Below are 22,769 nucleotides of genomic sequence, written 5' to 3'. Positions count from 1 at the left end.
CTTTCATGGGCTGACTAAACCCCAGAACGTGAAACCGGTTTGACAGCTCTGCTAAGCTATCTGCCTTCCTTGGTTTTGTACGAGAAAGGCTACATGCTGGTGTTGAAACTCATCTTAGACACAAGTCTTTTAAAAAAACAACCCTCCAGTTCCATTTCTTATACCACCAAAAAGGGCAATCGCCTTGTGTAAGAATGCACCATGAACTGTTGGCAACAGCTACCCAGATGAATAAAGGGAAGGGATCCAAGCAGACGGACAGAGACGTAAAGCGCACACATCAACATAAGGCAGTGGATGGCGGCAGCAGAGTCCTTCAAAGGAAATTCGTTGAATATTTCTAACTCGAGCAGAGGAACTCAACAAGCAGAGGCTAGAAAAGCATTGCCAAAAAGTTACAGAAAAATGAAAGCTGTCGCACGGCTTCCTTTCGCAACTACAGAACAATAGGAATAAGCAGATGAGACCACATTTGTGAATGGTTTTTATCAATGCACACACAAAATGTAAATATCTGCACAACTGGAAAAAAAATTAACATCTTCAGTCAAAACACTGATGATGGCAAAAGCACTTTGGGGAACGGGGGTGGGGGGGGAGGGTGGTGGAGAGGGGAGAGATCTGTTATGTCAACTATTGAAAACACAAGCAAATAACCAGAAATTATTTCCTCACAGTCGCTTTGCTAAGAAAGAACTGAATTGGTATTTTGTCATTTCAGTTGCAGGCTGAAATTTAATGATGCAGAGGAATGGTATAAAGTCTTCAACTTTTAAAATGTTTATAGAACTAAACACACAATGGTCTCCCGAGTCAGTCAAAGAAAGAACACGCCAGAGAGAAAGGGATCGAACTTTTTCCAAGATTCGAGATGTCGTTTTGGCCTCGGCCGTATTTTGGATAAGCACAGCTGCTGCTTCTAAAGTAGGAAAAAAAAATCTTTGTTTTTGTTAAGCCATAGAGGTGAATACTCGCTCATGGCAGTGTCTACTTGTCAAATACAGTACTCCGCTTTCTGAAGACAGAAAGGAAAAAAAAATCAAAGGTCGACATTAAGGCATACGCTGATCTATGCGATCTTACTTTTGTTCAATCGGAATCAGTTTACTTGGATTTGAATACGTGGAATGTTGTTGGCACAGAGCGAAAGCCGCGGCAGACAGGCCTGCCCGTCGCACTGATTCTGTTGGATCTTCACAATCTGCCTGTCCCTAAGACGCTCACACATGCATGTCCTGAAATGGCTTCTTATTATACAAATTGAAAAATATGATAAAACCTCCAAATGATAAGGAATGGGTAAAATAAGGGGTTTGCTTTATTTGTATGTTATGTACAGAATACACTTCTTGGATTATGATGGGGCAGGTCGAGACAACAGCCGTAACCTCCAAAATGATGCTGTTATTTTACTTTCCCCTGATGCAAATGGGTTCTTTGCTCTGAACCTGATGGACAGGACAGTCTGGATTTCCTAAGTTGGTTGCACACTGTTAAAAAGGAAAAAGGAAGCTTCGTCCCAAACAGCCAAGTCAGTGTTAACCTTGTTATGTCTTCAGAAAAGACAAAACAGAACAAAAATAGTTCTTTAAAAAAAGTCTTACCAGTTTTATGAAGATTACGTTCAACAGAGAGAGATGAAAAGTGCTTTGCTGAATGCATCGATCGATTGACCTGCCAGGAATAATTTTGTCATTCAACAACTACTCTTTTAAATTACTGCTCGGGGGGGGGGAATGGCCTTTAGCTCCAGAAAGCAAGACGCAATTTCCCCAACTATTATTCTGTTCCTTCACGTGTTTGATGCCTAACCTAGGGAGATTAGAACATCTACACATCGACAAACAGGAAACGGATAGCTTTTATAAAAGTATATTACTTAAAACTACACCCTGTTAAGGGGTCCTCTTTCATTTGTAAAACAAACATGGAACTACAGTCTAAAGCTGTTTTGCTAAGCTGCGTACGTCAGCAAATAAAGAGAGGAGAGAATGCTATCAGATGGTGTACCAGCCAACATAGAAAACCCAACTGCTTGCACAATATTCAGTCCATGCTACAGTTAAATTATGATTGTTCATGTAAAGGCCCATGTTCTTCTTCCTCCTCCTCCTCCTCCTCCTCCTCCTCTTCATCGTCTTCTTCACAATCCCCTTCGTCCGTCTGCTGGTCAAGTTCCTCTTTTGTAATCATTTCAAAATCGTTGCCATTACCATTACTGTGCTGGGATCGGTCGTCCTCCCGCCTGTCACTGTCTGTGTCCGAGTGCCGCTCTCCGCCAGGACCTTCTGACCCAAAGCTCGCCAGCAGATCCACTTTCCCGTCCTCGTCTTCCTTCTTCTCACTATCCGATTTCTCGTCGCTGTCGGATTTTGGCTGCTTTTTGGACTCTGGTTTCTCCTCTTTCTTGGAGTCAGTCTTTGGTCCTTTGTATTCGTGGGTGTACAGGGGCCTGAAGGAGTCAATGAAGCCAACGTCCGCCGTCAGATTCGGCAAGAACCAGAAGTGATGCCTTCCACCCGTGATCAGCCAGATGAGAAGGAAGAGGATGCAGCGAGCTGCAAAAAGGATACCCGTGCATATTTAGTAGGATGTTTACAAACCACAGAGCTGCATTTAGAGGGGCCAATGACAAATATCCAAAATTGTACAACGAAACAAAAATTCCGGGTGAGAAAAATTGGGTCATCCAAGCTCAACTTTGAAGCTGGCATGAGGCACCCGAGAGGTCTGGGTTTCACCCACTTCAAGTCCTTTCAGAGACACTATACTTGAAAATGCTGGGGGGAAGAATTAGGACTAATGAAAGAAAACACTTCTTCACCGAACGTGTGATTGGTGTTTGGAATATGCTGCCACAGGAGGTGGTGATGGCCACTAACCTGGATAGCTTTAAAAGGGGCTTGGACAGATTTATGGAGGAGAAGTCGATCTATGGCTACCAATCTTGATCCTCTTTGATCTGAGATTGCAAATGCCTTAACAGACCAGGTGCTCAGGAGCAGCAGCAACAGAAGGCCACTGCTTTCACATCCTGCATGTGAGCTCCCAAAGGCACCTGGTGGGCCACTGCGAGTAGCAGAGAGCTGGACTAGATGGACTCTGGTCTGATCCAGCTGGCTTGTTCTTATGTTCTAATCTATAAGCTACATTTAGGGTAAAGGTTTCATAATATATATTCAATCACTCAGTTGCTACTGGCCTCATCACATTCTCAAACTGCCTCACCACTTTCTGAGAAGACATCTGTCTGGCTGCTACGCTCTAAAAGTAGGTCCTGTGGCAAAATCAGGGTACGCAACTGGAGAATGACCTGGGTACCATTAATCATACTGATAAGAGACTACTTCAAAGAAATGAATAGTGATTGATAGGGGTGGACAAAAAAAATTGTACCGGTATTTTCCGGGACTGGGTTTAGTAGACCTGGAAAAGCCGATATATCCAGAAAAAAAATGCCTGCCTCCAAACTCCAGGTGGACTTCGGAATTCGAACGGCTCTCATAGGGCGCTTCCCACTGCATTTGCAAACACTAGTTTAGAGAGGTATGCACTACAGCCCTGGAACAAGTTGCTGCTGTTAAGAGCAGCCAGAAAAAAAGGCAAGCAAGACTTCGCCCGAGGGACTGGAGCACTTATGCTCTCCCAAGAGAAAGAAATGGCACACAGCAGATCGCAGGGACGTCTGATCACAGCTGCAAATCTACTGTGACGAATGCATAACTGTAGGCGGCTATATTTCAAACGGCACAACGGTGACATGCAGTGGCCTCCTAGGAAATATTCACATCACAGAAGCCCGGGCGGAACTTCAAGGACAACTATATGAATCCGATAGGAGGGTTAGAAGAGAGAGAGGAGGGCGAGGAGGAAATCGCTGCATACTTACCAACAGCCAGTAAGAGAATGCTGGCCACAAAACAGCCTGCGCCGACACTCAGGTAATAGACACCTACTCGCATCTCTGCAGGCCAGAGTGGAAAGAGAGTTGCAGCTATGACAGCAATCACTGTTGAGAGAGAGAGAGAAATGAGAATAACAGGGGACTTAAAAAGAAGAAGAAAACAGGCTGAGTGGCATGAAAACGCACCTTCGCGTTAGTTTATAAACATGCTCAGAAACAAAGAATTTCTGCATGGAGGCAGAGGGACAACGATCACTGGTTGAATCTGGAAATTACTGGCTTTTAGTCTGAGCCTTCATGTTTGCATTATGAAGATTTGGGGCGGGTTTTTTTTAAGCTGTGAGTTCAATCCACGGCAATGTTCACCTGCACAACCACACATTTAAAAGTTGGGGCTTTTCACAGAAGGACTACATCAGAGTCTAACCCTTATCAGAGTAGACAGGGCCTTCCAGTGATCAGCAAGGAGGAACTCCTTCACAAGTCTCTGCAACACTCAGACCTAATTAGAACTTAACTACCAAGCTGGCAAAGTTTTATAGCTGGAAATGACTAGTCTCTAGCAATGCACAACAGCATACATAGTCACAATCCCTGGATTTGATTATGTGATCCTGTATTGCAGGGAGTTGGACTTGATGGCCCTTTCGGCCTCTTCCAACTCTATGATTCTATGATTTTCTGGAAGCATCAGAAACTGTTTTCCACATTCTACATCTACAGTGTGACGCCAATCCTAGATGCCTCCACTTGTCATTTACACTTTGTTCATGTACACTTTGTCCTGTACCAACTGTCTTATAGTCAGAGAAGTTGTTCCAAGAAATTCCCAAGGAACGATGTGCACCAAGGCATGGAATTAAAATGTGGAACAGGGACACTGGAGTTCCAGGCGTCTCCAGTGTTATTCTCGGGGAGAATCATGACACCAGAATTAGGACTCTGAGATAGTAAAAATAATGACTTAAAATGTCTGCAGGTTGTTCTGCCTCTCGTATTAAACATTTTCTGAAATAGGCAACATGGGTCAATTACGTACATGATATTTGCTGCACGGTGGATGAGAAGGTCCGCCGTGGCAAGACCATGGCAAGCCCTACAAGAATAGGTCTTGTACGGATCTATTTCCTCTAGCCCTGCTTTTACTTTCCACTCTCTCCACAGCAAGAATCCACTTATAGCATCATTTTCATCTTGCTTCACTGCCTGAGCAGGACAGATTTGCCAGTGGACACAGCTTTGCTTTCCTCCACCTGCAGCCAGCCTTCCGAGGCCCCTTCTGCACATGCTGAATATTGCCCTTTCAGTCCACTTTCAATGCACTTTGCAGCTGGATTGTACTGTGCGGAATAGCAAAGTCCACTTTCAAACAAATTAAAGCAAGCATGCGCACAGTGGTGGGATTTAAATAATTTAACAACCGGTTTGGGTGGTGGGAATTCAAATAATTGAAATATAATTCAAATAATTGTTTACAACCAGTTCTGCCGAAGTGGTGCGAACATGCTGAATCCCACCACCGCCTGCACAACAGGAAACCTGCAAAACATCGCCCCTCTCAGACGCAAGCAAAACGTCAGCTGATGGGTAACGCCTGCCCCTTTGCAAACAGGGCGATGGGTAATCATGCCGAACATGCCCCGAAACAAAGACTTCCCAGCCAATTCTCTTTGAAGTTGCGGGAACCTCACTGTTTGTATTCGGCCATACTCTCAACTCTACTGCACGCCTATCTGGAAGTGTTTTACGTGCTACTCTTTGGCATGTAGCAAAGAATCAGGAAGACCTTTCTATACATTTGTCAAAGAAATAATTTCTACCCGGATGAATTTTTATAATGTGCCAATTACCGTGCTGCTGTCCTGCAACTGTCCTTTAGGACGGAGCTAATCATTTTCAAATGTCAGAGAATTTGAGTAGGCAAGTAATGAAATTTGCTGCTTTGGAATAAATTTAGAATACCTTTAACCTGCCTTTCTGCCGCACAGCAACCAAGGTAGCTAACGTGACGTACACCTCGCCATACTAATGTGATAAACCAGAACTATAAAAGCTTGCCATAACAGAGGCATCAGAATAAAATACCAGCACCGTATGTTCCCACTGGCTCTCCCCACCCCTTCCCCAATGCTCACACCATTATATTAGGCACTAATTATAGCTTTTGGACCCTTTTCAGATTAGCCTGTGCACTCCCACACTCCCTGGGGAATTCAGATTAGCCTGTGCACTCCCATACACACCGGCTGGGTGACCTTAGGCTAGTCACAGCTTTTCAGAGCTCTCTCAGACCCACCCACCCCACAGGGTGTTCGTTGTGAGTGGGGGAAAGGCCAAGGAGATTGTAAGCCCCTTTGAGTCTCCTACAGGAGAGAAAGGGGGGATATAAATCCAAACTCCTCCTCCTCCTCCTCCTCTTCTTCTTTTCAAAGGTGGCCCCAGAGTGCTCAAGCATCTAGCCTGCATGTCACCGGGTGTGTGTGTGTGTGTGTGTGTGTGTGTCTACAAAAGGCTTGCTCAGTGCCAGCATTGATCTGAGAACAAACGTTTCTGCCTTATTTGCAGAATGGCTGTTTTTGCCCCTGCCCTGCCAGACCTGGGCTCCTGCAGCAGGTGGCACACTGCGATCGAAGCCAGCTAGTAAACACTAAAAAGACTTTGCCCCCGACAAAGGCACAGATGTGCTAAAAGGCAGGCAGCTGGTTTATATGATCGCCCACGTCATTCATTACTTACCAAGTATAAGTCCCATGGCAAATGTTTTGAAATGAACGGGGTCATAGATCCACACGTATACCTGGAAAGCAAACGATTGGGAGGTGATTAGACCAAGTTTCCAAACACTGAGGACTTCTGAGAAAGAAGTTAAGACACTGATGAAGTGCTGCTGTGGGGGAAGCAAACTAACTACAAAGAGCAGTGATGGCGAACCTATGGCACAGGTGTCAGAGGTGGAACTCGGAGCCCTTTCTGTGGGCACGCGCACACAGAGTTCGTCATGTGGGGGGCGGAAAATCCCCCCCCCCATCTAGGTTGGGGGGACCATATGCGCACACTGTGGTGAACAGGGAGGACTCGGCTGGCGGGCCTGGTGCCTGTGCTCTGGGTGGCTGATGCCTGAGGGGTGGAGGTGTGCAGAGGAGGCAGAGAGGCTAGAGAGGCACAGAGTGGTGCACGCGGGACTTGCTGGAGGCAGGCAGGTCCCTGCTCAAGCGGGTCGGGAGGAGGAAGAGGAAGCCAACCATTTTTTTCTAAACTAAAACCTCAGCATTCAGGTTAAATTGCCGGGTTGGCACTTTGCGATAAATAACTGGGGTTTGGGTTGCACTTTGGGCACTCGGTCTCAAAAAGGTCCGCCATCACTGACATAGAGCAACTATCCCAGGGCCAACGAACGCTGAGGATGGAATGACACCCTCCCCGCCCAGCAGACCGAAGAGCTGCAAAAGATGCTGACCAGGCTGGGTGATTGGACAACAAAACGGCAAACGAGATTTGAGTACATAATAAATCGACATATACACACAGGCAAAAACAAACACAAAACAAATCACGCCTATTTCATTATCCAGTTGCCTGTGATTCTCCAGGAAAGGCGACTAGCTGAATGAAAATGTCAATGGTGGGTGCGGTGGAAGTGAAAATCACATTAGAGGACATCATGAAAAAGGCTGAAAATAAAATGGCCTTGATATGAATCTATGGCTCAGGTGCACTTGCGGAGTTCTCGTTATTCTCTCACGAAAAGGGTACCAGAAACGATGCGGAAAAGGACCGGCAAAACAACAACAGCAGCACTGTATAAGGAAATGTTACACCTTTTTTTCTGAATGGGCCAGGGTAGCCCAATCTTGTCAGATCTTGGAAGCTGAGCCGGGTCAGCCCTCGTTACTGTGCAGATGGGAGACCACCAAGGAAATTCAGGGTTGTGCCGCAGAAGCAAGACTTGGCAAACCACCTCGGATCGTCTCTTGCTTTGAAAGCCAGGCTGGGTTGCTTGCGACTTGGCAGCACTTTCCACCAGCAATTTCTTTCCCCTGCTGTGGCTCGTGGCTCCCATTTCCCTGGTGCAGCTACCAGAGAAACAACGTGTGCATGGAGGGAGGTGGGCTGTCCCCTTCCCCCAATATTGCAGCCCCGATTCAAACCTCTTCACCCTGATCAATGCAGAAGCCAGAAGACTGGACTACAGATCTTGCTCATGATGGAAAGTCCAGCCCTACATAAGGATGCGGCAGAAACTTTAAAAACCCTGCACAGAAGATAAAGTAGTCTGAGTTCTCATACTCCGAGACAATGAAACAGGCTCTCGCCACAAAACTGAATGGCAATATGTTCAGGACACCAAAAAAACCCTATAATTATCCATGCAAAACATAATTATATTATGGCGTTCCCTGACATAAAATGGGGCAATTACTGATGCCTTAGACAGCTTTAAAAGCTTAGACAAATTCACGGTGTCTAGGTCTACGAATTGATACTAGCCATGATGGTTAAAAAGAGCCTTTATGTTCAGGGGCAGTATACCTCCAAATACTAGGTGCTACAGGTAGCGTGGGTCACAGGAATATTCCAGTACCCAGAACAATGAGTGGCTGGATGGGGAAGAGAAGGCGGAGCCCATGGTTACTGAGTGGCTGATGTGAGCACAGGTGAGGTCACCTGCTAGTGTCGAGTTCCCCAAGCCACTCGGGAGTGGGGGGTTTGCACAATGCTGTCGTGGCTGTGGCCACGGCTGCTCCATTCTCTCTCCTCCTCCAGCAGCACACAGTGGCGAGTGCAGGGATGTTTCTTCCCACCCAGTCCATTAGGTGCTGCTGGCTTGGAGGAAAGCTGTAAAGAGCAACACGTGGAAAGAAAAAAACAAATAAAGCAGGTGAAGAAGAAGAAGAAGAAGAAGAAGAAGAAGAAGAAGAAGAAGAAGAAGAGGAGGAGGAGGAGGAGGAGGAGGAGGAGGAGGAGGAGGAGGAGGAGGAGTTTCGATTAATATCTCACTTTGCTCTCCTGTAAGGAGACTCAAGGTGGCTTACAAGCTCCTTGCCCCTCCTTTCCCCACAACAGACACCTTGTGAGGTGGGGCTGAGAGAAGTTCCGAAGAACTGTGACTAGCCCAAGGTCACCCAGCAGGAATGTAGGAGTGCGGAAACACATCCGGTTCACCAGATAAGCCTCTGCCACTCAGGTGGAGGAGTGGGGAATCAAACCCGGTTATCCAGATTAGGATCCACCTGCTCTTAACCACTACACCATACTGGCTCTCACCTTCAATAATGAACCAGGTTGCAGATGAAAGAACAGCACATCTAAAATGGTGGGACTTTGTGCGTTCTCTCTCATCCCTTTTAGAGGTTGAACATACGTAGCTTTTCATCTTTGTGCAGAGTCTTGCTTCTGAGTGACGAAAGCTCTCTAAAGCCTTCTCCAGATTTGATACCTAATGTGAAACTAAGAATTGACCCCGGGGCCCTACAAACAGAAACAGGCACTTCCAGTATAGAACCACCTATCACGAGCCAGCCCTTGGGCACAGAGGACTCTGGTGTAGAACCTGAAGACATGGTGCATTCTGAGCTGACTCCTTGCAGAGAAATGCAGGCAGCAGAACCTGTTCCAAGACCTTCCTTGCAAGCTCAGGCAGAGCCTGATACTGTGCAGCTGGGAGAGCCTTCAAGAACCTCAGAAGAGCCGAGTAAAAAGCCAGTTGCTCAAAGGAGGCAAAGACAGAGGCTATAGATGCAGAGTCAAAGGAGAAGCGCTTGAATTGCTGCAAGGTATGGCAGAAGGCACTACCAGATGGAGGAGAACTGAGGAGGAGGAGTGAGCTCTTGCAGGATCCCAGCCTCACTAGCCAGGACTTCCTATATAAACCCTGCCTTCAGGTTGGCTCTGCCTGGGTGCAACAAGTGTACTTCCTGGTAAGCTCCATATATCTGGTCTTCCTCTGACCTCTGGCTTCCTCTGACCTCTGGAGCAGCAGTGGCATAGTGGTTAAGAGCAGGTGCATTCCAATCTGGAGGAACCAGGTTTGATTCCCTGCTCTGCCGCTTGAGCTGTGGGGGCTTATCTGGGGAATTCAAATTAGCCTGTGCACTCCCACACACGCCAGCTGGGTGACCTTGGGCTAGTCACAGTTCTTCTGAGCTCTCTCAGCCTCACCTACCTCACAGGGTGTTTGTTGTGAGGGGGGACGAGCAAGGAGATTGTAAGCCCCTCCAATAGGAGAGAAACGGGGGATATAAATCCAAAACTCTTCTCTCTTCTCTTCTCTCAGCCTTCCTGCCTGATCTCCTGCCTGTGCCTGGACTTCAGACTGCCTTTCTCCTTGCCTGCAGCCTGCCCTGACTCTGGACTGTTTTGGACTACACTAGGGGGTGGCCAACCTCTGGTGCTCCAGATGTTCATGGACTACAATTCCCATCAGCCCTGCCAGCATGGCCAATTGGCCACCCCTGGACTGCACTTCTGCCTGCCACCTGCCACCTACCCTGACTCCAACCTGTCTCGACTACGCCTCACTTGCTGCCTGGCTGGACTATGGTCTGTCTGGCCGTGCCCTAGCCAGCACCTGCCAGCCGCACACCACCCTTGAAATAAATCTAAAAAACAACAGCTGCAGCCCTGAATGGACTAGACACAAGACTGCAACCTCTAGCTTAAAAACAAGAACAATGTAGACACAGTGTTCCTCAGAGATGACCGATTCGAGGGATGAGAAGACAAAGACGCGTGGGGGGATACACAGGAGCCGCTGCAAAAACTGCTGCGTTAGATGGGAACTGAAATGCACAAATGCAAAAGAAAATATCTTTGCTGAAGCGAATGGCAGACAAAGAGTGTTTGTCCTGCACAAGGATAAAAAGTCGCCCAAAGTTTCTACAGTTACAAATAGTGCACTGTTTTAGTGCAATCCACACAAAAATGGAGCTCTGCTCATCCCAAGCGACTGCTCAACTATGTAATGCTTCAGACCCAGATCCTGTAGCAAAATCTTGCTGTTTGGCTCAATAAGCGTCCTTCTAGCTAGACTGAACTCTTCATTCGTGCTGGGCCAATTTAACAAAGACCAGATGATCACAGCATACAATAAACTTCCTAACCATATAGCAGTGATGGAGAACCTTTTCGAGACCGAGTGCCCAAACTGCAACCCAAAACCCACTTATTTATCGCAAAGTGCCAACACGGCAATTTAACCTGAATACTGAGGTTTTAGTTTAGAAAAAATGGTTGGCTCTGAGGCATGCCGTTACTCAGGAGTAGGCTTGGTGGTAGTTGTTGGCTTTGCTTTGAAGCAATCGTGCAACTCTTTGAACAGGTGAATCACGACCCTAGGAGGGTTTACTCAGAAGCAAGCCCTATTGCCAGCAACTGAGCTTACTCCCAGGTAAAGGATCGCGCTTTAGTTCTTTGCATGAAAATCAGTGGGGTTTAACAGCGCTTAACAGGGTTACCTACACTGCTTCCCCAAAACTAGGTCTTAGGTTTAATGCTAATAAACCTAGCAGCCCAGGCCAGCCCCTTAGATGTGTGGGGGGTGGGGGCGACTCTGTTTGTGCGTGCCCACAGAGAGGGCTCTGAGTGCCACCTCTGGCACCCGTGCCATAGGTTCGCCATCACTGCCATATAGTAAATCTCACATGCACTGCAACAGAGGTGACAACACATGATCCATGAGAATGGCCAGCAGCTTACGGTTCACGAATAGCAAGAGCTATACACATGCGTGACTCGGCCGCTCATGTTAACAAGTAATTCAAAACAGGACAAGAATTTTAAATTGCTATTCAACAGGAAATGTGCCGGAAATGTACTCGATATGGCTCTTCGGCGGGCACTAGTTCCCTGCCTACTCATCCTACAAAGGTACACAGAATTCAATTATCTTGTATCTTTTTAATAGAAGGCCATGGACTAGTTCGGTCTTTTCCAGCTCATTTCCACAGACTTCAGAAAAACTGCACAACATCAGAAGAAAGCATGTGACTTATGCACCAGCTACAGTTGTAGAATCTCTCCAATTCTGTGCAGGGAACATAAGAGCATTGGAATATAACTAGTTCCCAGGTTCTCAAATCATGGGCTGCCATACATGGCAGGAGGCCAACACTAACCTCTTCCAAATTATACTTTTGTGACCATTGACTGAGGCAGGAGACAGGAATGCTAACTCTGCTTTCCTTGGTCAACTCTCTCTTTTGATTCTTTTACCTTTACTGACAGTGGTGGAAACTGTTTCCATCACTGTCCCCCTTCTGGGAACAGAAAGGACTCACCTGGACCTCATTTCCTTATTTTCCCTTCAATTTTTGTCTCTGACAGAGGACAAGACCAGCAGAGCCATCCAGGTTCTGCTTCACCTGGGGGAAGGGTAAACATTTTCTCCTTGACTTGAAACGGCTCCTTCAGCCTTCCCCATTAGCCCACCTCATCTGACAGAAGAGGGTGATTTTACCCCTTTCCCCTCTGCAGTGCAGCCTCCCATACGGTCATAAGTCCGACTCACAATTTCCGAAGGTTAAGAGATGTGAAGGTCCAGGGGGAAAAAAACTGGAAAACATTCCATTCGTTTTCCTGAGGCCTTTTCCCAATTTTTCAAATGGAAAAACTGGAAACTTTAGGGAATACTGAAATAAACGCCTCCTAATGTGAATGAATTAGATGCTTTCAAACACAAGGTGGGCGTGCTTTAGATACATCCGGGATGCATTTATGTACTTGAAAGGATACTTGATCTTCCTGAGGAAAGAATGCATGGCTTTCTCAGCAGCTCTCCTGTTGACCCATCTTCTGTCTTGTAGCTGACCTTTCCCCTTAACCACTGTGACACATTTACCCACAGACTGGGCAGTTTATTGCCCCCACCTTGCTGGACTGGGGGGGGGGGGGAGGGGACGGATCAGAAGGAAGGGCAAATTCTTCATGGAGAACTAATCTCTCTAACCAGGAACCACAGAAGGAAGATGACAGCATCTAGTTCAGAGGTCTGCAACCTGCGGCTCTCCAGATATTCATGGACTGCAATTCCCATCAGCCCCTGCCAGCATGGCCAATTGGGGCGCAGAGTCAATCTAATAAATATACTCTTGTTGGGGAACGACAACCTGTCCCACGACCACAGCAACTGTACCAGGGAAATAATAACTGCAATTTCTACACATGATTTCACAGTAAAACTTCCTTTGTGGGTTTTTAATTTAGTTATATTATATATGAGCACTTCGGCTGTGTAACAACATCCGTCTAAAAACACCACTGAAGTGAAAGTCAAGAAAAACAGAGATGGGCTAATAGATTTCTTTACATTTTATCACTTTAAAATAAGCAGCTTAAATATTAACAATTCAGTAATGGCTGTCACTCAAATATGGTACCTCATTTCCATCCAGGAAAACTTGATCTTCGTGAGGTTCTAGTTTGAATTTTCTCTTTGTTTCCTTCTTCTTGGGGGTGCCAGGGCTCTCGTCCTAAGGGCACACATTACAAACAAATTGTCAGCGAAACAGCCCATAAGCAGCTTCCCATTTAACCGGAAAACAGAAGCAAGAAAATTAGAAGAAGAAGAGAGTTTGGATTTATATCCCCCCTTTCTCTCCTGCAGGAGACTCAAAGGGGCTCACAATCTCCTTGCCCTTCCCCCCTCACAACAAACACCCTGTGAGGTAGGTGGGGCTGAGAGAGCTCCGAGAAGCTGTGACTAGCCCAAGGTCACCCAGCTGGCGTGTGTGGGAGTGCCCAGGCTAATCTGAATTCCCCAGATAAGCCTCCACAGCTCAGGTGGCAGAGCTGGAAATCAAATCCGGTTCCTCCAGATTAGATACACGGGCTCTTAACCTCCTACGCCACTGCTGCTCCTTTAGAAGACAAGGAAGACGTAATTCCGTTTCTCTTGTGGCTTATTAATTTGGAAAAGCATCAATGAAAAGGAAGGCTGGGTTACAGTTTCCCAACAGATCTTTCCAGGATATTCTATATTTCTGAATAAAGATTCCCTCAGCATTCAATTACTTTGTGTATTTCACATTTCCTTAAAAGTGACATTGTCAGCACCAGAAGACTGAAAATTGTAATTGTATGGAAATGGGCCTAAGTCGAAGGGTCTAGATTAGAATGCAGTCATTCTGCACAGGACTGCACTGTCTGTTAGCCTGCCAAATACATTCCACAACGCAACTCCACCTGCATGGAGTACAGTACTAAAGATCAATTAGGACTTATGCTTGTAATCTGAATATTATACCTAATAGTTATTACTAACCTCTCTGTCCCAAACTAGAAGTTACGCATTGATTGACACACAGTCCTGCAGGCAGATAGCAGCTGTGAGTTCTGAGTGGAAATTCAAAGCTGAAATGCTGCATGGGTTTGATTCAGAATTGGGCTCACAGCAGGAGGAAAGGATCCCACTGCCATTTTCTGGATCCAAAATAACAGACACACCCCGCCACAACGATCTGGGGTGAGAAAATGGCACGGGGACTTAAACCCCACCCCCTTTCTCACCATGGTCCCAATCCAAATCAGACCTTTCTGAGACTTCAGAACTGCATTCCTATGTGAAATTCACAGCTTCTGATTGGCTTCAAGTCCCTGCGGTTATCACATGTTCAACACAATGTCTAGTTTTGGCCTTAAATACCGGAGCAGAGGGGAAAATGAGCCTCTTCCTAGATCAGGGGTCTGCAACCTGTGGCTCTCCAGATGTTCATGGACTACAATTCCCAATTGGCCATGGTGGCAGGAGCTGATGGGAATTGTAGTCCATGAACATCTGGAGAGCTGCAGGTTGCAGACCCCTGCCCTAGATTAAACTTTCAGATGATGATGATCTGTGCCTGTATGGGAAGGGGTGTCTCAGAAGTCAAATAAATAATAAATAGTTTTTGTATTGGGATTACCATAGATAACAGATGTTCGCTGCTCAAGAACCAGCCTTCAACATTAACTGAAATAAGCCTTTTCACCATCCAGGAAAAGATGCTTAACCTGGCATTCTGCACACTGAATAAATTGTATTTAATACCTTTGCTACATTATCTGTCAGTGTTTTACTGGTCATAAAACTTGTTAATGTAACCCGGGATGGTTTTATTAAGTGTTGCAAGCAAGACAGCGACACAGATCTCGAACATGTGTTTGAGAAAAGAGACAGGACAGCAGAAGTATGGGTCTGCGAAACCCTTTACAACAATTTACTTCCTCGCAAGAGCAAGGAAGAATTCCGATTTGCTTTACTTTGCAAGATATTTTAGCATGTGGTTTTCTTAATATGGTACAAAAAGCCTTGTTATACTCTCACGGGAGACTATCTGGACATAGAGCTTTGCATTCTGTGTTTTTTATTACTCTTTCTCACTTCTTTTCATGGAGCCTTAATGGCCTCTGCTGAAAATTTACCATTTCCACCATTTGAAGGTGTGTTTTAAAGGACCGTAAAGTGACAACAGAAAAGGTGCAGCAGGGGAAAAGTCATGCCAAGATGTCTCTGGCATGACATCAGAACAAGTTCTCTGTCCAAGCCCCGATTTGTTTCATCTGCTGTTCGGGTGCTGCTTTGATCTTGACCAGCCTTGGCAGTTTACACTCACCTTCTTTCCCTCCTCCTTCTCTCCCTCTTTTTTCTTTTCCTTCTCTTTTTCCTTCTTAGACTTTTCTTCTTTCCCGCTCTCCTTTTTGCTCTTTTTTTCATCCTCTTTCCCGCTTTCAGTCTTCCCTTTCTCCTTTTCTTTTTCTTTCTTTACATCCTTGTCTGGCTTCATTTTCATCACTTTCAGTACTCGATGGAAAAACTGTTTCTTTAGAAGCCTGGGAGGAAAATTAAATTCATTTGCATAAACGCAGCTGGAGTTGAACTATATCGGCAAAAGCTTCAAAACTACAATTTTACCCGATCTTTACTCTGCGTTGCTTTTATCTTTAGATAAGAGGTGGTGAATCCCTTAAATAAAAACACAGTTTAGTAAACAGCTAATAAAACCATGCTTGGGACTTATTCCTTCTGGCACTGAAGTATCCTGTCTGAATTATGCCATTCTGTTAGAATAACGTCAGGAAATATGCAGACTACTGGGATGGTAAAACTGAAAATTGCCAGAAAGGTACCCTGTTTTCCCCAAAATAAGCCCTACCCCGAAAATAAGCCCTAGCATGATTTTTCAGGATTTTTGGAGGATGCTTGAAATATAAGCCCTACTCCAAAAATAAACCCCAGTTACAGATTCCCCGGCCCAGCTGATCTGGTCATGTGGGGGGGGGGGGGCGTAAATCATGGGGGAAAATAAGATATCCCCTGAGAATAAGCCCTAACGCATCTTTTGGAGCAAAAATTAATATAATGCCCTGTCTTATTTTCGAGGAAACACGGTACTCTTTTTCCTAATCAGAGCGCAATACAGCAACAGAAATACAATACAGCAACTATTAGATCTTTTAGACCGATCGAGCAATAATTGAGAGATCTTTTTAACACAACCTGTTTTTCACACATGGTAAGTTTAAGAGACAACATTTCTGTTTACCGCCAAAACTTTTAAAAGGCTAAGCTTCTACCTGTTACAATAGTCAACTACCGACTCCCGAGTTGTAAACAGGGCCTCTTCTCCTTTCTTGGCTTTTGCCCACTTAGAATCCAAAAGACAGTCCACAGCTTTCGATGCTGAAAGGGGGAGGGGAAAAAACACAGGGGAAAGGTGACGTCTCAGCCTTTGATCTACTTAAGTGGAAATGTTCAAAGTTCTTTTTTTTTTTTTAAACGCAGGGGACCGGTAATGGAATTTTCTTTTTGATGACGATCACCCCTATCTTTTTAAAGAGAGACAGTATCTTTTTCCCGCCCCCCAAACCAGAAGAGAACCCACGTCATTATTTTAAAAGCGTCAGTGAGCTCAGGCACAATCTAAAAATAATTGTTGTTTTCAGTTTAAAAATCACAACCCCGCCCCCCAAACCTGAGGTGGAGATACACTTAACTTGCTTCAGCACTGAGCTTAGTGTCTGGGAGCACCTGTCAACACTTTAGGTTTATCCAGGCTTCTGTGCCCTTGTGCTCTTATAATCACATGGAACCATCTTATAGCAAATCAGACTACTGATCAACATAGCTCAGTACTGCCCACTGTGACTGGCCGTGGCTCCACACATAGTTTCAGAGACTAACTGGAGATGAAGGGGCTTGAACCGGGGACCTTATGCGTGCAAAGCGAGTGTTCTAGCACAGGTTCATGTGTCTCCCACCCCCACCCCGAGCCATGGCACTCTGCTGAAGTAATCAATTAGAAGCCCCGACAGAGAAACTTTTCCAGGTGGTATAACTACACCACTCTGCGAACTCTCTTCACTGCAAACATTCTACAGTTAACTGTGTGATCAATCGTGAACAAATCACTTCCATGTTGGCTCAACGTCACAACGTTTGAAAGAGCAACCAACCAGAAATCACACGTCACGTGACCATGTGGTAAATTCCTGAGTCTAAGCCATTCATTCTGAAAAATGCTGATTTTTAGAATTTCAAAGTTCAGCTTGTGAGTTTCAGCTCCAACGTTAAGCAGACAATACACAGCTGAACAAACAGGGACCCCTACTATATAAATCCTACAAGACTATGGCTGCTGTGCCAGAAAAGATTACAGTGACAATTATTTCAAGAGGGGAAAAAGAAGAGGGTGGAAGATCATCCTTCTATTCATCACTGCTTCTGCTGTCCCAAAGGAGCTCTGACTATCAGTAACTGAGGGAGGTGTACTGCTTTTTTTATACTGATCATATGCGTTCAAACGATCCCAATTTATCGGGACACTTGAAAAAAAAGACAGCACATTTCTTTAAATAAATCCCCCCCCCCACAATGGATATAAGTATTCTATTAGAAGAAGAAGAGTTTGGATTTATACTCCACCTTTCTTTCCTGTAAGGAGACTTAAGGTGGCTTACAAGCTCCTTTCCCTTCCTCTCCCATAACAGAACCTTGTGAGGTGGGTGAGGCTGAGTGTTCCGAAGAACTGTGACTAGCCTTAGGTCACCCAGCAGGAATGTAGGAGTGTGGAAACACATCCGGTTCACCAGATAAGCCTTTGCCACTCAGGTGGAGGAGTGGGGAATCAAACCCCGTTCTCCAGATTAGAATCCACCTGCTCTTAACCACTCCACCCCACTGGGAATGGGAAGGAGTCAGCCCTTTCCTCTTGTACCCCAATCTCCCAGCAATAAATCTCCTAGCAATAAGCAAGGCTAAGATTACGCCTTTTCTCCTGAAACATTACAATCCTGGCGATTCACATGGCTTGCTATTGGGATAAAATCAACCTTACCAATGAAATAGTCAACTCTGTGGCCCATCATGTTCGTGGATTTGGTCGGACAGTTGAAACGCAGATATTTAGCAACAGCCTTCTCTTCTTTGAACGGCTCCCCGACCTCCTGCAAGAGAAATGTGGAACAAGGACACATTTAAAACTCAAAGCAAGGGCTTTTTCCTTCGCATTTGCAGCTCCCGGAGTGAAGTGACACGGTCAGGAACGTGAGGAAGTTCAGAGCCAGTTGCTTTTACATTCAGTGCTTGCTTGTTGCGGTTTGTACAAAAAGTGTGACTGAAACTGATTTTGCTTTTAATAAATATCATTTAAAGGAAGGATTGTGTAGCGTTTTGACCCAAAGCAGTTGCCATAGTTGAGCTGCAATTGACAGTCAGTGTTTTTTATTTAATGAGTGCAGCTGTGAGTATTGCTGTCCAGTTGTTATGGCGTGACTCTTGGAACAAACTGCTGTGTTTTAACCTCATTCGTCTTGGATCTTTGAACACTGCAGATTGATCTTGCAGTCTAAAGTTGTAACTCACTTGGAAAATACTCAGTAGGCAAGGCTGGCCTCTCTGCAAATGGTCTTTTTTTTTTTAAAGCAAGGTGGTAGAGTGAAGTGGTGGGAAAGCTCCACACACTCCAGGATGATAATGATTTCTGGACCGTTTGGGGTGTGATTTGCGGCCAAGGGTTGAGAGACAAATTACCAACCCTTGTTTGAAGCTGAGGTGGTGGCTGAGAGACCGGCTAAAAGTCAGGAAATCCCTGGTTCAAACATCACCTCTGCCACAGTCTCAGCAGAGAGGCAAGGCATTCTCTCTCAAATTCAGCTCTCTACTTGCAATCTAGGGGTGATGATATTCACACGTCTTGCAGAGCAGTTGCAACTATTATGCCTTTAAAAATGCACGAGAAGCACTCTGAACACTTGAAAACAAGACAGAAAGCGTATTTTTTTTTTATGGTGGGCATAGGAAGGGTGATCCCACTAGTTTTTTGACCTCCAGCCACGTTTTATCAATCTCTGAACCAGTCAAGCATATTGGAGTACCGCTTTGCGAATGACTATATTTCTATTTCAGTTTTGGCCTGAGAGGACCAATGGGTGACCACAGTCCTGTGTGGTGGGATTTTATCTGCATGTAACCAGAAAGGTGGGGGACCATTTGGTGCTATGGAACCCAGGGTCACCAACAGCCATCACTGACCATAGATGCTTTATTGCTTTTAACTGATGATTGGAGGTTTTAGATTTGTTTTGCATACCATGTTGGGTGCCGTCTAATAAATCATCTGTCCTAAACGAAGCCTGCTGAAAGCAACACTGCAACTAAATCACAGGCATGTCTTCACAGCACTGAAATACCTCTTGGTGCTGGGTCACCCCTGCTTCATTTTTTAACCATTTAAGAAGAAGAAGAAGAAGAGTTTGGATTTATATCCCCCTTTTCTCTCCTGCAGGAGACTCAAAGGGGCTTACAATCTCCTTGCCCTTCCCCCCTCGCAACAAACACCCTGTGAGATAGGTGGGGCTGAGAGAGCTCCGAGAAGCTGTGACTAGCCCAAGGTCACCCAGCTGGCATGTGTGGGAGTGTACAGGCTAATCTGAATTCCCCAGATAAGCCTCCACAGCTCAGGTGGCAGAGCTGGGAATCAAACCCGGTTACTCCAGATTAGATACACAAGTTCTTAACCTCCTACGCCACTGCTAGTAAGAGCAGCCTAAGAGCAAGGCAGAAGGAAATGAACATGCTAGATGAATTTTGTTTTTAAAATCCCAGGCTAAGTAACATGTTGGATTATTGTACTAATTGAAAAAAATAATTTTAAACAAGCTAAAATGGTTCAAGAATACCCACCGCCTACTCTACGGGGGAAAAAATCACGTTGAGCCTGTGAAGCAAGTTTACTAATGACACAGCAGTTCTCTCTCTCTCTCTCTCTCTCTCAACTGGTGGCAGAGTATGGTAGGGTCAAGGCTGTGCAAAAACAGTCTTGGAAATGTTACAGCAAAGATACAAAGCTCCAAGATTATTGCTGCTGTTGCCAAACTCTTCCTTCCACGACAGCGATTCGAGGCGCTGCTGCTGGGGCGAAGGGCCATGTTCCAGCTAGTTCTTTGGCACAGAGTAGTCAACTCGAAGGACAGTTCAGAAAGCACAAAGGAGATTTTGAAGAGCGCATGGAAAAAGTACAGGATAGCGACCAGCCTTCATGCACAAGTTATTTCAGTCATGCTGGTATCAATATTTAAGTTCCAGAAGAAGGTAAAGCATTTCAAATGCAATTCCAGTGAGCCCTAGAAACAAAAATGTTCCAGGACTACAGAAAAAGCTAACCAGGGTTTAGAAACTGAAAATCAGGATCATGCACGTTCCCATTCCATTCTCAAGTCCACATTTCTCCTGCCCCCTTCTCCTAGTTTAAAATAATAAGGGGGGGGGGGGGGATAGATTAACAGCAACAGCCTGCCTCAAGGAAAACTTTCTGCCGTGGCATTGTGGTTAAGAGCAGGTGGATTCTAATCAGGAGTCCCAGGTTTGATTCCCCGCTCCTCCACATGAGATAAGGCAGAGTCTTATCTGGGGAACAAGATTTACTTCCCTGCTCCAACGTATGAAGCCTGCTGGGGGACCGTGGGCTGGTCATAGTTCTCACAGAACTCTCTCAGCCCCACCTGCCTCACAAGGTGTCTGTTGCGGGGTGGGGAAGGGAAAAAAGAGTTTGTAAATCCCTTTGAATCTTCTTACAGGACAGAAAGGGGGAGTATAAATCCAAACTCCTCCTCTTCTTCCAATCAAAAAGCTATCTGCGGTGATATTACACATGAACGGTACAACGGCATGCTTCCTTCAGCAAATGGATCCACAAAGTGACCACATCCAATCCTAAATGCACGTGCTTAATAAACCCCAGCCATCTCAACAGAACTTTCTTACTGCAGCGATTTAGAGCGCCTATCACTGCTTTTGTATGTTAGCTGGGCCATCCGAGACAACGCCAGTAGCAGGGGGGTAGCACAACAAGAATTGTAGGTAATCGGAACTTCAATTCCCCACAAAACATAGTGTACGATTCCACTCCCCATCCCACGTGGCTTTTAACCACGCAGGCCCCGTGATCACCAACACAGCCTTTTCGGTGGCTCTTCCCTTTTCCACCAACAAGGAAAAAAACCCCACCCTGGTTGGACCGAATCCTACATCTCAAAATGCTCCCCCCCCCCCACGCCAACTAAGAAGCTAACACTACAACCCTTCAAACAGTGATCAGCACCTCATCTTCACGTAGATCAGGAGGAAGTTGAGGATACAACGGGATCATGTCTTCCAGCACCTCATCTTCACATTCGCACATGATGCCTCCAAGCCGAAATGCACGGGTGCCGAGAAAGCGAGCGCACAGAACAGGCTTGCTCTTAATATTACAGAACGCGCATGTGGCAGCTGCCAGAAAGAATGGGAAGCCAGTGCGAGGCAGCACCAAGAAGGAAGTTATGTAAATGAGGAAGCCGTGTCCCAATCCCTTCAACTCTTGCCCGTTCACCTTGTTATGACAACACCATTTTTGCCAGGGGGCTGTTCAGGAATGGCGCAACACACACTGGCTCAGTTATTTCCGCAGTGTGCAATCCTGGACGCTTTCAAGAAATTCGGATATCTTGCTTTCGGCTGATTGAAATGTGTTTATTTGTCCCACCTGTGGGACACCAAGGGCTATGTCAGAAATACATAAAGAGCAGTAGCCTTCCAGACCATTTGGACTTTTTATATGGAAGGAATCTTATTTTCATGAACATCAGCCATACAGCTACCTACTTTTTCGGGAAGGCACCCCCCCACCCCCCCGGGCTCATCCCCAATAACCTGCAATACATATGATAAAGAAAGGATTTTTTTAAAGACACAGTGGACAGAAGTGTCATAGCTGGAATGTTTTGAAAGGTTTTGGTACAAGGCCAGATATCCAATTATCAACTCAAGTCTGCAATCCCAGAATTAATTCAGCAAGACACGACAGCAGACCATTCTAAGCAATTTCAGATCAGTGAGCGCACGCAGCATATTTTCACCTAGTCCCACCTATCACTGTGCTACTGCTTATGGGATCCCTTAAGCAGAAGCAAAACGCAACAGCCAAAACCCTTCATTAAATGATTAGCTTCTGCTTTCAACAGTGCCATCCTAAGCAGAATTACACCTTTCTAAGCCCACTGACGTCTATGGCCATAGAAGGGTGTAACTCTGGACAATGACGGAACTGTAAATCCTATAATGTACATAAACACCAGAAATTATCTGATACCGTGTGTGTGTGTGTGTGTGTGTGTGTGTGTGTGTGTGTGTGTGTGTGTGGGGGGGGGGTGTGTGTGTGTGTGTGTGTGTGTGTGTGTGTGTGTGTGTGTGTGTGGTCTCAGTATTTGATGTACAAGTCAGGCCTACAAAAACCTCTCCTTAAAGAGACAAAGGATGGCAAAAATAATGTCCAGAAATCTCAACTTCCTGTCTTCAACCTCTTAACTTCTAATGGGAGGGATGTAATCATTTCGAGATGTTTTTCAATCATCT

The 22,769-nt window shown here is 45.6% G+C and overlaps 1 protein-coding gene across 1 annotated transcript in view; it reads right to left on the bottom strand.

The window, feature by feature from the left end:
- Positions 1–471: 471 nt before the first annotated feature.
- SEC62 (SEC62 homolog, preprotein translocation factor) overlaps positions 472–22,769 on the bottom strand; it is a 39,504-nt gene continuing 17,206 nt past the window's right edge. Inside the window, exons 2-8 of the mRNA XM_048506021.1 lie at positions 18,214–18,322; positions 16,454–16,559; positions 15,493–15,709; positions 13,279–13,371; positions 6,641–6,701; positions 3,890–4,009; positions 472–2,558 (exon numbers count right to left, since the gene is read on the bottom strand). Of these exons, the coding sequence (XP_048361978.1) occupies positions 2,068–2,558; positions 3,890–4,009; positions 6,641–6,701; positions 13,279–13,371; positions 15,493–15,709; positions 16,454–16,559; positions 18,214–18,322 (1,197 nt within the window). The 3' untranslated portion in view covers positions 472–2,067. The remainder of the gene's footprint in view (positions 2,559–3,889; positions 4,010–6,640; positions 6,702–13,278; positions 13,372–15,492; positions 15,710–16,453; positions 16,560–18,213; positions 18,323–22,769) is intronic.

The sequence above is a fragment of the Sphaerodactylus townsendi genome, linkage group LG08 (assembly GCF_021028975.2).
Source record: "Sphaerodactylus townsendi isolate TG3544 linkage group LG08, MPM_Stown_v2.3, whole genome shotgun sequence".
Lineage (NCBI taxonomy): Eukaryota > Metazoa > Chordata > Lepidosauria > Squamata > Sphaerodactylidae > Sphaerodactylus > Sphaerodactylus townsendi.
The sequence above is the reverse complement of the archived record's forward strand: the minus strand, read 5'-3'. Positions and strand labels throughout refer to the sequence as shown.